The sequence below is a fragment of the Nematostella vectensis genome, chromosome 1, assembly GCF_932526225.1.
Source record: "Nematostella vectensis chromosome 1, jaNemVect1.1, whole genome shotgun sequence".
In the NCBI taxonomy this organism is placed as follows: domain Eukaryota; kingdom Metazoa; phylum Cnidaria; class Anthozoa; order Actiniaria; family Edwardsiidae; genus Nematostella; species Nematostella vectensis.
Window position 1 is genome coordinate 18,788,518 of NC_064034.1, and position 15,749 is coordinate 18,804,266.

The 15,749-nt window shown below is 43.1% G+C and overlaps 1 protein-coding gene across 2 annotated transcripts; it reads left to right on the plus strand.

The window, feature by feature from the left end:
* The first annotated feature begins 4,917 nt into the window (after positions 1-4,917).
* Positions 4,918-15,552, plus strand: LOC5512335. Of its 2 annotated transcripts, XM_032381675.2 has the most exons (7): positions 4,918-5,006; positions 5,862-5,997; positions 6,926-7,146; positions 7,557-7,683; positions 7,764-7,916; positions 13,483-13,729; positions 15,081-15,552. In XM_032381675.2, exons 2-7 carry the CDS (start codon positions 5,889-5,891, stop codon positions 15,397-15,399), a joined length of 1,176 nt encoding a protein of 391 aa, XP_032237566.2. In that variant the 5' UTR covers positions 4,918-5,006; positions 5,862-5,888; the 3' UTR covers positions 15,400-15,552. The 2 variants fall into 2 exon arrangements, with proteins under 2 accessions (XP_032237566.2, XP_032237567.2); XM_032381676.2 differs by having other exon boundaries at positions 4,924-5,997.
* Positions 15,553-15,749: the final 197 nt, after the last annotated feature.

The following is a 15,749-nucleotide window of genomic DNA, read 5'->3' on the forward strand; positions in this document are numbered from 1 at the left end:
TAAATTTCTTGAAGCTTTTCACCGTCGCAAGATGTACTTGGTAGTTTAAGGATGAGTATAGCTGATTCGGTATCGTCTCGTTTGTTCATGTTATTTATGTAACATCGCAGGGGCGTGACCTTACAAAAGCATGAGTTTTGGGATTACAATACTCCTTTAAATATAGTATAAATGCTAATATAGACTATTTTTACTACGTTTTACTTGTCCGTCATCGACTTTTTTGTAAAGGTTCATGTCATGTGAAAATACTACGTTCCATGAAAATCACAGGTAAACATTCGCAATTGAAGTCTGGTTCTTGGATAACTGTACTCGGTTGTAATTATCTTGGTTTGCGCTGCAGAGTAAGACGATGTGGATGGATGTTTTGCGCTGTCTAGATAACACTCCTAAAGGAAGTCCGAAAGGAATGGGAGGAATTCTTAATGTTCTTAAAAGTCCGAGTACGAGTACTAGGGCCAGATAAAATACATTTATAGATGGTTTAGAGGTTTAGGGACCTTCAGGTTAGTTGGGCTCCTTTAGATTTTGAAGTGGTGAAAACAAGGCATAAGGGGCCACCGATCCGATTGAGTGGGTAACAATATATTAATATGGCGGGAGGTGAATTTTTTAATTTTAGCTCCCGACTGGGACTGGCATCCCTGGACCCCCCCCCCCCCCCCCCCCTTGGATCTGCCACCGCATGTGTATAGCATACTCTTTATATTCGAGCGAAAAGGTAGAAATTGAAGCCGCAGTAACATCTGATGTATATTTATCAGCACGGCTGACTTACGGGGCTATGAATAATGTCATATGAGGTTTCAGCTCAGTATAGTGAGATGAATGTGAGGAAGAGTGGATATTTTGTTGGAGCGTAAAACATACGACCACACGGACTAAGTAGTGTAGTAGTGTATGTTGTTGTTATACGAATATTGAGTGAATATTTTCAATTAAAATATTAGTAGCAGAGTATGCTATTGTTATCTTTATGCTCGGAAATCTACGTGAGAATGAACTGTATACAACGGAGTGTGAAATCCCAGGGTGCCGATTCATTACACAGATACACGCTGCGCGCACAGCATGATGGTCGTGACCGTCAGGTTTCATTTGCTCTGTTGTTGTTTTGCTAAAGGCCTTGCTAAACTAGGTGACATGCAGCGTGCGACATGTTTCTTACGAAAACATTGTAGCGCGAGCCAAATCTTGTAGAAGCGACAAAGCTGATTTTCGTGTCTGGCCCTTCAAAATTTGTCGCGCGCTACATACATGACGGAAAAACATGACGTGACGCTTCGAATAAGCCCATTTCACATCGAATAAGGCGGAGAATTTCTCTGAGTACTTAGTAACTTATAGCAAACAAAATATCAAGTGCGACTTTTTTTAGATTGATGCGACTTTTTGTAAGGTGTCATTGAAATTTGAGCTTTTCGCCTGATACACAGGGTAATGATGATCAAGGAAAAATTATCTTGAAAAGCCAAAATCTGGTTATGTGCACTTCGGCCTCACGTTATTTGTGTTTTGAAAATCTGTCCGTAATACAAGGAACCTATAGCCATGATAAGAAATTGTGTCTCCTCTCTCTTTCTGGAATTGCGCGTTTTCCAGGTTTTTCCGTCATGTCCGCGCTACATGTTTTTGGTAGTGGCTAACACAGGTAGCCCAGGCAATGGTTTTGCAGCTTAATCGTAGCTTGCAATCGTGTTCAGTAGAGGTAAAACAAGTCGATTGAAGTGGCGTTTTTTAAAATATATTTCGCGAAGAAAACCACCCCCAAATCGCTATTAGACATACATTCGGCAACAACAAGACATGTTCTATGTTTAAGGCAATTTTATTGGCAACATTTCACAGAAAAAATCGCTACTTCAATCCACTCGTTTTACCTATATTAAGAACACGATTCCAAGCTACGATCAAGCTGCAAAACCATTGCCTGGGCTACCTCTGGTGGCTAATAGAAAACTGCGCGCTCGACATGTCTCAGAGTTTAGCCTGTAGTCAAGGCAAGGACCATTTGATTTTTTTCTTAGAGGGCAAAAGTAGCTATGTTCAAATCACATTTGAGTAATTTTTTTTTTTTTGTAAAACGTTTGGCAAAAAATATGAATGTCTCGTCTCCGGTCTTCCGTCATGAATGTTTATTGTATGAAAACGCACAGAGTTTCTGCCCCCCCTGGAAATCGGCCCTGAACACTCCCTCCACACCTCCCTTATGTATGGATCTATCTTTTTGATCACACATTGCAGCAACTATTTTAATCTTAAAAAGCTGTTGACTTTTGGTAACACTGAACGTGATATTCTTATTATTCTTATGGATTCATCTTGTAAGTCCTTGTTGTTCGCTCATTATCCTATAATAGCCCCAAATCGCCCAGAATAACAACTCAAGTAGGCCTTCTAATCCGAACTACGTCATTCCTAGTCTGGTCATTGTCCTGGTCAAAAAACACATTCACATTCGATGGCCATTAGTGGAAAGCTCACTCAGACACGACTCATAAAACTCACGTGTATTTATTAGTTGACGTCAAGTAACAAGTAATAAACTATTCTGTAAAACGCACTCGCATTTAATGACCATTCAGCGTGAAGCTCAGTCACGACGCATCGAACTCACGTGCACGCCAAGTAACAAGAAGTAAACAAGATATTAAGTGGGTTGTTTGGTGTGAAAACAGAAATACAAGTGTTATACTTGAGTAAGGACCTATAAAATTGCAAATAGTAGATTGCATTATTCCAACCGAGATTTGATAGCGACGGCACGCTGTCGATAAACCCCCCACACCCCACCCCCACCTCTTATAAAAAAGATAGATATAGAATACGAGAAATTAAAATCTCAGCAGATAACAATTACAGTTAAGCTATCCGTGACCTTTAAAAAAAACAAGAAGCAAAATAATCAGTGGTCTGAATAAAGGGCAAATGGTATGTTCCACAGGAGATAGGTAGAGGCCTATTGGGGGAGCGGGGGGCATTCAAAGAGACAGCGTCAAGAACCCACGAAAAGTGTTTAATTATCTAACAGTATGCACACACATATATGATATGAGCACGTTACTGATATAAGGGTCATGGATTTGGTTGTGACACTCAATGCTTTGTTTTTGGATGCTTCCCTACCCCTCATCATCTTGTACCAGTTATCATTTAAATTCCCCCATATTATGTGAGGTGTGGATTATGTTACCTTATTGTTATGCGTACTTTATAAGCTAGTGTACCCATTAAAACTAAAATAAAAGTTAAGCAACAAAACAAAACACACTAAGACCATATGTAAGCATTCTTAAAGATTGCTATATTTGTTGCTGGTGAATCTTTAATCTAAGTCTGTCTGTGTAATAACGTAAGCTCTTTGCAGCACTTACCCTCCAGTGACCGCTAGTATCAACTTGGTTACACACAGGTGTCCAGGCAGAACAACAACATAACCCCCCCCCCCCCCCCCCCACCGGCTGCAGTGGACATCGCACCAAAAACAGATTACAAGTAATTTTAAGATGTCTCGCAAATATTCAAACAAAGAGGCGACTTTATACAGGCCTCGGGCACAATCGGAAACAAGAAAGGACCTTAGTCAATCGTGCACTGTAATCCGAGTGAAGCCTAAATAATGTGTTTTACTCTACAAAGGTCGAGCGAAGAGTCGGGCGCAGTACGTCTTTGCCGTAACTAAAAGCCGCCGAAATCAATGCACTTTTGAGAGATTTGGACAGCTCGAGTTTGACAAGTGTTGAGGGGCTTCCAGCTACGGACTTATGCTCTACCGAGTTATAGGACAGAAAAGAAACAGCGTTTGTGATCTCTAGAGTCTCCGAGTTCGGGGCTGTGTGAGACCAGACCTGATCCATCGTGCTTTAGGAACTACGCAGTGGCGGGTTAGTTAAAACTTGAAGTCTCATCGCACTAAAGTAGATCTGGATAATCTGAACATCTTGCTTTGGACACCGGTTGGTGCTTGAGGCGATTGCGGAGTATCTGGAGTATCTCTAATAGCAGTGGCTGGAATCGAGATTGGCATAATATCAGGACAAACGTTTGCCATGGCTCTACCGAAATTGCGTACGAAGCACAGTCATAAAACAATGGCAGGAAGACTTTCTACGAATAATCTCCTCAGTAGATTCAGCAGGGAGGATTGATTAAACAAAAAAAAAAAGTTATAGCAGACAGTAAAAAAATATGCATCCTTAGTGATTTCAATGCATCTTTGCCGATCTTTGACTGTAAATTAAATCTGGAAATTATTGTTTATTGTGTTTTCATTGCTCTCAAACAAAGTCACAATTTTTCAGGTTCAAATTATAAATCATTTTAAAGATTCAGACCTCTCGTATGAGTACCGAAAACTCGGTGTAACCTTTGATATTTCTAATTCACTGTTGACACAATCCTGAATAATGTAGCGCATGCGCGAGCTCTTGCAAAAGCAAACACAATAGTGTTGAACAGGTGTTGAATCGTTCGAGTAAAGGTACGAAAGGTTGACGGCAGTCGCTGTTTTGACAAACTGTACTGCATTAAAACCATACTGTTCAAACGATGAGAGGTTTGTTTGATAATGAGGAAGTCATAAAGAAAATTATAGCCTTAGCTTTGCGCTAGTTTTCTTAGCATTCCCCAAAAAGAGACAGTTCGCCGGTAAAAAGCCGCCATTTCAACACAAAAAGGCTCGTTTAATCGCGCGGTACTTGAACTAGCCTTGTGTTTTATTAGCACTGGAAGCTTGTCCCAGACGACCCCTCACGCGCCAAAATTTTTGCTTTTTGAATATTGGTCCTTCTAAGGTTTAAACAAATTATTTATTTATCACCGTTTATCTTTGATCTGCGTTGATAATGGCAACACCCCAAAAACAGAACTGCCCTGTTTGAAAAACGGTTATAAATAAATAATTTGTCTGCCTCTCTTCACTCCACAAAAGTAGAGCAAGATAGAATGAAGAATGGTTTCAAGTTTCATCTGTACTTCTCTGGCTTTCATTTAGCTTAAATAAGGTATATTGTATTGAGTTCTACAGATAATAATGGGTAGTTTGATAAAATATTCGGTGCTCTGATGAATCTGGTAGCAAGGAAGGTGTTAAGAATGTTTATCTCACAAGTTGATTTGAGTTCGTACAATCCCAATACTGTCAAAATTAACATTTTTAGCTAGGGTAACATTTTCCCCCTTTTTTGCCTTCCCATACTACCCCTGGATAAAACACGTTCGCTTAAACTGTTAAAACTATTGGCTATACTTTAAAAAATAAGATTAATTTGTAACAGTGATTTATTGACTTTTAAAGTTAAAAAAATTTAAACGAGCGATTCACCGATAAAAGCTATAAGTAAATTAATAAACAAAAAGATATATACAATTAAAACTACAGCATTAAAAGTGAAATGTGAAATCGTGCATGAATTACCAAACCGACCTCGATAGAACTGATGCGTCTTTAGTTGTGTCTCAACAACAATGATAACAGTGAAGGCTAGGGGAGGCTAAGTGTAAGCTACGGAGAATGTAAAACGGCAAAAGAATAAGTAGAGTTACCACACAATCTTGTTAGAGTAGCTAAAGTTTCTGTTTAGAGCGAAGAGACCCGTAGTCATGGTAACAACATAAACTAGATCGCGTCTAACAAAAAAAACGGAACTCCGAAATCGCGTTTAACATTCCGAGACTCCGAGACCGTGGTAGAAAAGAGACTCTGAGACTCCCAATATTTTGAAAAAAAAAGAGAACATTCTCACAAAACTTCACAATTTCGAGACTTTGCAAAATTTCATAACGAGACTTTCGAAATCTCGTGGTATATCGCTACCCATCTCTATATATCATGTATATAGATATTTTATTCTCTTCAGCGAGCTTTCTGCTCCACCCAAGTCACCATGGTTATTACTGGTTACATTGTATACCTATTGATGATGTTAGTCTGCGCGACCGCACAGAACAGGGGTGATTGTTCTAGAAAAGCAGTATTCAAGCTCAAGTATAAAGGTAACAAATGATTGCCAGCAGAATTATCGTACTATTATGGGGGGGGGGGGGTCCCTTATGTCCCCATACCTTGATTTAATGAATTCATTTTTAAATAAAAGTTTGAAAACTCTCTTTGATTGAATTAAACATTTTGACATTACCATTACAACAGCGCAAAAAGTTATCTCGGCATATCGGAAGCTAAATCATTACGCTTCTATCTCATCTTTTTATTGTGGTTTTCGTGGTTTTTCTTTGTTTGGAATTGCTCATACTTTGCAGCTCATTATTAATTTTGACTATTTATCGTAAAAATTTCGACCATCCTTAACCTATTCTAGTACTGGTCTTTTCCGCAATGGATTTACCATTTTTCCACTCCACGGCCAAAAGACCTAAGGATAGGGCGAGATCGGATAGGAAGCAGTCAATTGCGTCTAAACTATGGCGCATCCATGCTCGAAGATCCAGCGTACATTGCAAGCGGCCGCAAAGGTCATCTCAAGTGATTGTGACTTCACCAACAATAACATTTTTAAACATGACACAGAAGGGCAATTGAGTCTATGCTACTGTCAGAACGAGACAAAGAAGATAGCATGCAAAAAAAGAGTGTAATTTACCTTTTTTTACAAGAACGTCCAGCCTAAGATTTCACCTAATTTAAAGAACATGCTATCTGAAGTCTTACGCATTCTAAAATACAGGAATCAAATTGATTTCATTAAAGCAACCTTAAATATTATTGCTATTGTGCATTTACGTAATTCTCTCCCTAATGATTAATTGGATTATTTTTTTATAACACTTTTAAGTTTAAATTCAAGATCCTAATGCAAAAAAAAATAATAATAATAAAATAAAACCGCGTCCCAGCCTCAACTAAATATAGTCATTCTTATAAAAAGAGTGTATCGCATACTTATATAAATAATGTGATGTTCAGGTCGCAGTTTACTAAACCACGTGATAGCTGAACATGACGTCGAAGACAACTTCGATTGCACCTTTGAGTGCTTGACAAACCCTCAATGCGTGTCCCTTAACTTCGAAAAGAATGCCTCGTCACCGACATGCGAGCTCAACAACATAACAGCCGCCGCTGCGCCGAGCTCAGACCTTGCCTCCGATTCAACAAAAGACTACTATGATGCTACCGGCGATTACGTAAGATTTCCGTCAATGATCTCCAGAGATGATCTCTGACAGCAAATCTGTGTGTCTTTTTTGCCCTGATATTATAGTTTTATTAGTTCTTTTTTTTAGGTTTATTAGGTTTTACCGGATTGTGCGTCATCCCCTTTCTTTGAATAAGGTTTTACAAGTTAATGCGTCATCTACTTTTATCTTTCCATGTCTTCCCACAAATCCCTGCGACGCGCGTGTGAAAACGAGGTAGGTGAGGGGGCAAACTTAGACATCTTATTAACGACTCCCCACCCCCGACCTCGGTTTTACGCGCGCGTCACAAGACATTGTGGGTTTTACCAACTCTTGCCTTGTTTTTCACCGGCTTGTACACCATGTACTTGTTTGTTATAAAGATTTTACCGGTTTTCGCTTTTACTGTTATTCAGGTTTTACCTGTTTGCGTCGGTTATCCTTGCAAGAATGGTGGTACCTGTATCGAGTCGTGCGACTGGAGAAATTATGAGTGCCAATGTGCATCTGACTATACTGATGAAAACTGCCAAAAATGGATAGGTACATCAGAATTGTGATTCTTTGGGAACGTCTTATTTAAAATGATTTTTTTCTGAAAAAAAGTTTTTTTCTTGCTGAAGGTCCTGGATCTTCCGAGAACTCCCCGGCAAAATCCTGTTTACAGATATTGTCAAGTTTCGTCGGCATCAAACGAGGAAACGGTGTTTACTGGATTCAGCCCGTTCCATCGGTCTCTCCCTTCACAGTCTATTGCGACATGGTTACTGATGGAGGTAACTATATAATCCCTAGGGAGGGGTAGGTAAGGGGCTCTGCATTCAACCGGTTCCATCGGTCCCCAATTGATATGGTGGTCTATTTGGTCTGCTGTCTTTATTACTGACGGGGATAACCATGGTCCGTAAAACATGCAGTTTAAAGTTTAAGAACTTATTACAGAATGTCGATCTCCCACTCCTTTGTTATTGTTTATCATGAAAAATACAGCGCTTTTTTTCGCAAAATAACAATTTACGAGTGATCACTGGTATAATATTGACGATATTTGATGGAAATATATTAGTTACTTGCTTGAATTTGCCGATGGATATGATGCTTTGTGTGACACGGCGTCCCTGGTGTATGATTTAGTAGTTCAGGTCAGTTCTGTATGTCCCGATGCATCTTTGGTATTTATATGCGTATTGCAATACCCTCTACTCAACTTCTTCCCCCACTACCTCTCAGCCCTCCCTGCTATCCCCTTTCCACTACTACCCTGAGCCCTCTCCTGCTATCCCCTTTTACTACTACCATAAGCCCTCTACTGCTATCCCCTTTTCACTACTACCCTCAGCCCTCTACTGCTATCCCCTTTTCACTACTACCCCCAGCCCTCTACTGCTATCCCCTTTTACTACTACCATAAGCCCTCTACTGCTATCCCCTTTTCACTACTACCCTCAGCCCTCTACTGCTATCCCCTTTCCACTACTACCCCCAGCCCTCTACTGCTATCCCCTTTACACTACTACCCTCAGCCCTCTACTGCTATCCCCTTTTCACTACTACCCTCAGCCCTCTACTGCTATCCCCTTTTCACTACTACCCTCATCCCTCTACTGCTATCCCCTTTTCACTACTACCCTCAGCCCTCTACTGCTATCCCCTTTTCACTACTACCCTCATCCCTCTCCTGCTATCCCCTTTTCACTACTACCCTCATCCCTCTCCTGCTATCCCCTTTTCACTACTACCCTCAGCCCTCTACTGCTATCCCCTTTTCACTACTACCCTCAGCCCTCTACTGCTATACCCTTTACACTACTACCCTCAGCCCTCTATTGCTATCCCCTTTTCACTACTACCCTCAGCCCTCTACTGCTATCCCCTTTACACCACTACCCTCAGCCCTCCACTGCTATCCCCTTTTCACTACTACCCTCAGCCCTCTACTGCTATCCCCTTTACACTACCACCCTCAGCCCTCTACTGCTATCCCCTTTACACCACTACCCTCAGCCCTCCACTGCTATCCCCTTTTCACTACTACCCTCAGCCCTCTACTGCTATCCCCTTTTCACCACTACCCTTATCCCTCTACTGCTATTCCCTTTACACTACTACCCTCAGCCCTCTACTGCTATCCCCTTTACACTACTACCCTCAGCCCTCTACTACTATCCCCTTTACACTACTACCCTCAGCCCTCTACTACTATCCCCTTTTCACTACTACCCTTAGCCCTCTACTGCTATCCCCTTTTCACTACTACCCTCAGCCCTCTACTGCTATCCCCTTTACACTACTACCCTCAGCCCTCTACTACTATCCCCTTTTCACTACTACCCTCAGCCCTCTACTACTATCCCCTTTTCACTACTACCCTTAGCCCTCTACTGCTATCCCCTTTTCACTACTACCCTCAGCCCTCTACTGCTATCCCCTTTACACTACTACCCTCAGCCCTCTACTACTATCCCCTTTTCACTACTACCCTCAGCCCTCTACTGCTATCCCCTTTTCACTACCACCCTCAGCCTTCTACTGCTATCCCCTTTTCACTACTACCCTCAGCCCTCTACTGCTATCCCCTTTACACTACTACCCTCAGCCCTCTACTGCTATCCCCTTTTCACTACCACCCTCAGCCCTCTACTGCTATCCCCTTTTCACTACTACCCTCAGCCCATTACTGCTATCCCCTTTTCACTACTACCCTTAGCCCTCTACTGCTATCGCCTTTACACTACTACCCTTAGCCCTCTACTGCTATCCCCTTTTTCACCACTACCCTCAGCCTTCTACTGCTATCCCCTCTTCCCTTCTACCCTCAGCCCTCTACTACTATCCCCTTTTCACTACTACCCTCAGCACTCTACTGCTATCCCCTTTACACTACTACCCTCAGCCCTCTCCTGCTATCCCCTTTTCACTACTACTCACAGCCCTCTACTGCTATCCCCTTTTCACCACTACCCTCAGCCCTCTACTGCTATCCCCTTTTCACTACTACACTCAGCCCTCTACTGCTATCCCCTTTTCACTACTACACTCAGCCCTCTACTGCTATCCCCTTTTCACTACTACACTCAGCCCTCTACTGCTATCCCTTTTTCACTACTACCCTCAGCCCTCTACTGCTATCCCCTTTACACTACCACCCTCAGCCCTCTATTGCTATCCCCTTTTCACTACCACCCTAAGCCCTCTACTGCTATCCCCTTTACACTAGTACCCTCAGCCCTCTCCTGCTATCCCCTTTACACTACCACCCTCAGCCCTCTCCTGCTATCCCCTTTACACTACTACCCTCAGCCCTCTACTGCTATCCCTTTTTCACTACTACCCTCAGCCCTCTACTGCTATCCCCTTTTCACTACTACACTCAGCCCTCTACTGCTATCCCCTTTACACTACTACCCTCAGCCCTCTACTGCTATCCCTTTTTCACTACTACCCTCAGCCCTCTACTGCTATCCCCTTTACACTACTACACTCAGCCCTCTACTGCTATCCCCTTTACACTACTACCCTCAGCCCTCTACTGCTATCCTCTTTTCACTACTACCCTAAGCCCTCTACTGCTATCCCCTTTACACTACTACCCTCAGCCCTCTACTGCTATCCCCTTTACACTACTACCCTCAGCCCTCTACTGCTATCCTCTTTTCACTACTACCCTAAGCCCTCTACTGCTATCCCCTTTACACTAATACCCTCAGCCCTCTACTGCTATCCTCTTTTCACTACTACCCTAAGCCCTCTACTGCTATCCCCTTTACACTAATACCCTCAGCCCTCTATTGCTATCCCCTTTTCACTACTACCCTCAGCCCTCTACTGCTATCCCCTTTTCACTACTACCCTCAGCCCTCTACTACTATCCCCTTTTCACCACTACCCTCATACCTCTACTGCTATCCCTTTTCACTACTACCATAAGCCCTCTCCTGCTATCCCCTTTACACTACTACCCTCATCCCTCTACTGCTATCCCCTTTTCACTACTACCCTCAGCCCTCTACTACTATCCCCTTTTCACCACTACCCTCAGCCCTCTACTACTATACCCTTTACACTACTCCCCTTAGCACTCTACTGCTATCCCCTTTTCACCACTACCCTCAGCCCTCTACTGCTATCCCCTTTACACTACTACCCTCAGCCCTCTACTGCTATCCCTTTTCACTACTACCATAAGCCCTCTCCTGCTATCCCCTTTACACTACTACCCTCAGCCCTCCACTGCTATACCCTTTACACTACTACCCTCAGCCCTCTATTGCTATCCCCTTTTCACTACTACCCTCAGCCCTCTACTGCTATCCCCTTTTCACTACTACCCTCAGCCCTCTACTACTATCCCCTTTTCACCACTACCCTCATACCTCTACTGCTATCCCTTTTCACTACTACCATAAGCCCTCTCCTGCTATCCCCTTTACACTACTACCCTCATCCCTCTACTGCTATCCCCTTTTCACTACTACCCTCAGCCCTCTACTACTATCCCCTTTTCACCACTACCCTCAGCCCTCTACTACTATACCCTTTACACTACTCCCCTTAGCACTCTACTGCTATCCCCTTTACACTACTACACTCAGCCCTCTACTGCTATCCCCTTTACACTACTACCCTCAGCCCTCTACTGCTATCCCTTTTCACTACTACCATAAGCCCTCTCCTGCTATCCCCTTTACACTACTACCCTCAGCCCTCCACTGCTATACCCTTTACACTACTACCCTCAGCCCTCTACTGCTATCCCCTTTTCACCACTACCCTCAGCACTCTCCTGCTATCCCCTTTACACTACTCCCCTTAGCACTCTACTGCTATCCCCTTTTCACCACTACATTCATCCCTCTACTGCTATCCCCTTTTCACTACTACCCTCAGCCCTCTACTACTATCCCTTTTTCACTACTACACTCAGCCCTCTACTGCTATCCCCTTTTCACTACTACCCTCAGCACTCTACTGCTATCCCCTTCACACTACTACCCTCAGCCCTCTCCTGCTATCCCCTGTTCACTACTACCCTCAGCCCTCTACTGCTATCCCTTTTTCACCACTACCCTCAGCCCTCTACTGCTATCCCCTTTACACTACTACCCTCAGCCCTCTACTGCTATCCCCTTTTCACTACTACCCTCAGCCCTCTACTGCTATCCCCTTTTCACTACTACCCTTAGCCCTCTACTGCTATCCCCTTTACACTACTACCCTCAGCCCTCTCCTGCTATCCCCTTTTCACTACTACCCTCAGCACTCTACTGCTATCCCCTTTTCACTACTACCCTCAGCCCTCCACTGCTATACCCTTTACACTACTACCCTCAGCCCTCTACTGCTATCCCCTTTTCACTACTACCCTCAGCCCTCTACTGCTATCCCCTTTTCACCACTACCCCCAGCCCTCTACTGCTATCCCCTGTTCACTACTACCCTCAGCCCTCTACTACTATCCCCTTTTCACTACTACCCTCAGCCCTCTACTACTATCCCCTTTTCACTACTACCCTCAGCCCTCTCCTGCTATCCCCTTTACACTACTACCCTCAGCCCTCTACTGCTATCCCTTTTTCACTACTACCCTCAGCCCTCTACTGCTATCCCTTTACACTACTACCCTCAGCCCTCTACTGCTATCCCCTTTTCACTACTACCCTCAGCCCTCCACTGCTATCCCCTTTTCACTACTACCCTCAGCCCTCTACTGCTATCCCTTTTTCACTAATACCCTCAGCCCTCTACTGCTATCCCCTTTACACTACTACCCTCAGCCCTCTACTGCTATCCCCTTTTCACTACTACCCTCAGCCCTCTACTGCTATCCCCTTTTCACTACTACCCTCAGCCCTCTACTGCTATCCCTTTTCACTACTACCCTCAGCCCTCTACTGCTATCCCTTTTCACCACTACCCTCAGCCCTCTACTGCTATCCCTTTTCACCACTACCCTCAGCCCTCTACTGCTATCCCCTTTTCACTACTACCCTCAGCACTCTACTGCTATCACCGTTCTGCGTTTCATCTGCCCTTCATGCTTTTTAACTGCTATTTCATCAGAACTCATTATTATTTCTCAGTAATGAGTTACTTCCCTTAATATTTATAACCCGGGGGTTGTTCGTTGGTACCTTTTAAGGGTAAAAATTGGCTCGAGCCACGCCCTTTTTGGAACCTTTTAGGGGTAAAAATGAAATTCCCTACGAGCATCCCCGTCGTTATAATATTGGAGTCCTCCCCTCTTCCCCCCCCCCCCCCGGGATTTATAACGGCCTTGAACAGCTTTGGTTTCTTGACTCTTCTTTTCATGTTCATAACAAGTTTATTTCACATCATATATAGGTGGATGGACTGCGATCAAGAAATGGGAAGCAACATCGAATCCTTTCTCAACGGAAAACACGTGGTCTGATTATGTGCGATTGTCCGATTATCATGACCCGCAGTACCTTTTCAGCGCTCCCACCATGTTGAAACTGAAGCAAGACATGGGCTATGATCAGATGCGGTTCTACTGCTACAAAGAGTCAGTCAAACGAGTGGTTCACATCATGACGAACCAGGACGAGCACGGCTACAGCGCCGTCAGGTCTGTTGACAGGTGACAATTCAGTGGCGGATCTAGGATTTAGAAAAGGGGGGTGATTTTTTTTTACTCTTTCGCGATTATTTTTTTTTTCAGAATTTTAAAGAACATATATTACATGTTACAAATTCTTCTACAAAATTTCGAGAATACTTTTTTCCCTGTCTGTGAAGATCGCGTTACTTATTAAAGGTTTAAATTACAGAAAACCAAAAGCATAACAGCTCCTTTTAAACCTACTGTACCGGAGGAACACTTAAAAGAGAAGATAACGCCATCTGCCAAAAACTGCCAAAAACGCCTATGCCTACATTTTGCAAAAATCCTCCAGTTTGCGCTTTCTATTTTCGGGTGCAAGTGCATCAACCACAACACAATTTTAACAAAGGAATTCTGCCGGCGACTTGTCAAAAAACTTGAAAAGCTCTTGGGCATGTTGATAAGTTCCTCGCAGCTTTAGTTTGCTTTTCCACTCTACTATATGTGCGAGCATGAATTTGCCAGCTGCGCTCCGTCTACACTCGAAGAATACATAAAAAAATGCTAGATAGATATTTGAATAGAAAAATGTAAGGCGCTACTTGATTTGTTACAGCCGAATTCGATGTATAGCGAAAGTTTCCCCCCCCCCCCCATCCATAGAATCAAATCGCCCTATCTTTTAGGGCATTAAATTCAACTAACTGCCTTGAAATTATTACGCTTTTGCTGTCCCTTAGGGGGTCTCACAGTGATTTTAGAGCTTCAACCACACCCAATGTGCTATCCTTAAGGGTTAAAAAATAATGTTGAAAAGTGCTATCCCAAGGGGTTTTCAGCTTTTCTGTTCCGCCATTCATACCGATCTGATTTATGTCCTGTTAGTGCCCCCTAGTGCAGTGGCCTGGCTTTCTGTCACAAACATTGTCTAGTTTTCGTCCAGTAAATAGCATCACGATAATCCTAATTCGGCTGTAACAATGTGCAACGATTTTTTTCTTTTTCACAAATGCTTTTTATTTCGCCCAACAAGGGGGGTGACATGTCACCCCCGTCACCACCCCTGGATCCGCCACTGGACAATTTTTGGTATGGTTTATTATGTTACTTAACATTTTGTGGGGGAGGCGAGGGAGGGGAAGATTAGGAAGGGGTGGGAGGGGGGCCTCTCCGGATTTATAAGTAAAGCAAGTGGCCAAGAAAGGCACATAACCAAATGTCATAATCTACAACACAACATCATCATTACACAGCCACCAAAAACGGTTTTGAGAGTTCTGGCTCCCTGTGAAACTTTCTTGTTGAAGTGTTACTAGATCTCAAATAAACCGACTAGTTTAAGCGGTAATTGACGAACTTCCCTTGTCTTACCCAGATTTCTTACGGAATACCCCAGTCCCAACCCCCAAGCTTGCGAGTCGTTTACTCGACTGCCAGACGATACCTCTTTTCTGTCTGGAAACTGTGCTCTGTGGGGGGATCTTTGCGACGGCACGAATAACTGCAACTACTGGGGGCACAGCGCCTATGAAGGGAACTGGAGGTCTTTGTGTCGACAGGCGGTTTACAAGAATCAAGTAACGATGGCACTGCATATGATTTGCTTTGTAGGAGAGAAACTGTATTGTGATGACAGTGTAGGAAGAGATGCCTCAATTTCTGTTGGAGATAAATTTATGTTATACGTTCGATGAGGGAAAATAGCCACTTGTCTTATAGACTCTTCATTGACATTAGAATATAAAGCCACTATCGTCATCATCATCATTACTATCATCATCATCATCATTACCATCGTCATCATCTTCATCATTACTGTCGTCATCATCATCATTACTATCGTCATCATCATCATCATTACTATCGTATCATCATCATCCCTACTGTCGTCATCATCATCATTACTATCATCATCATTACTATTGTCATAATCATACAATCATCAGTACCATCGTCGTCATCATCATTACTATCGTCATTGTCATCATTACTATCGTCATCATCATCATCATTACTATCGTCATCATCATCATCACAACTATCG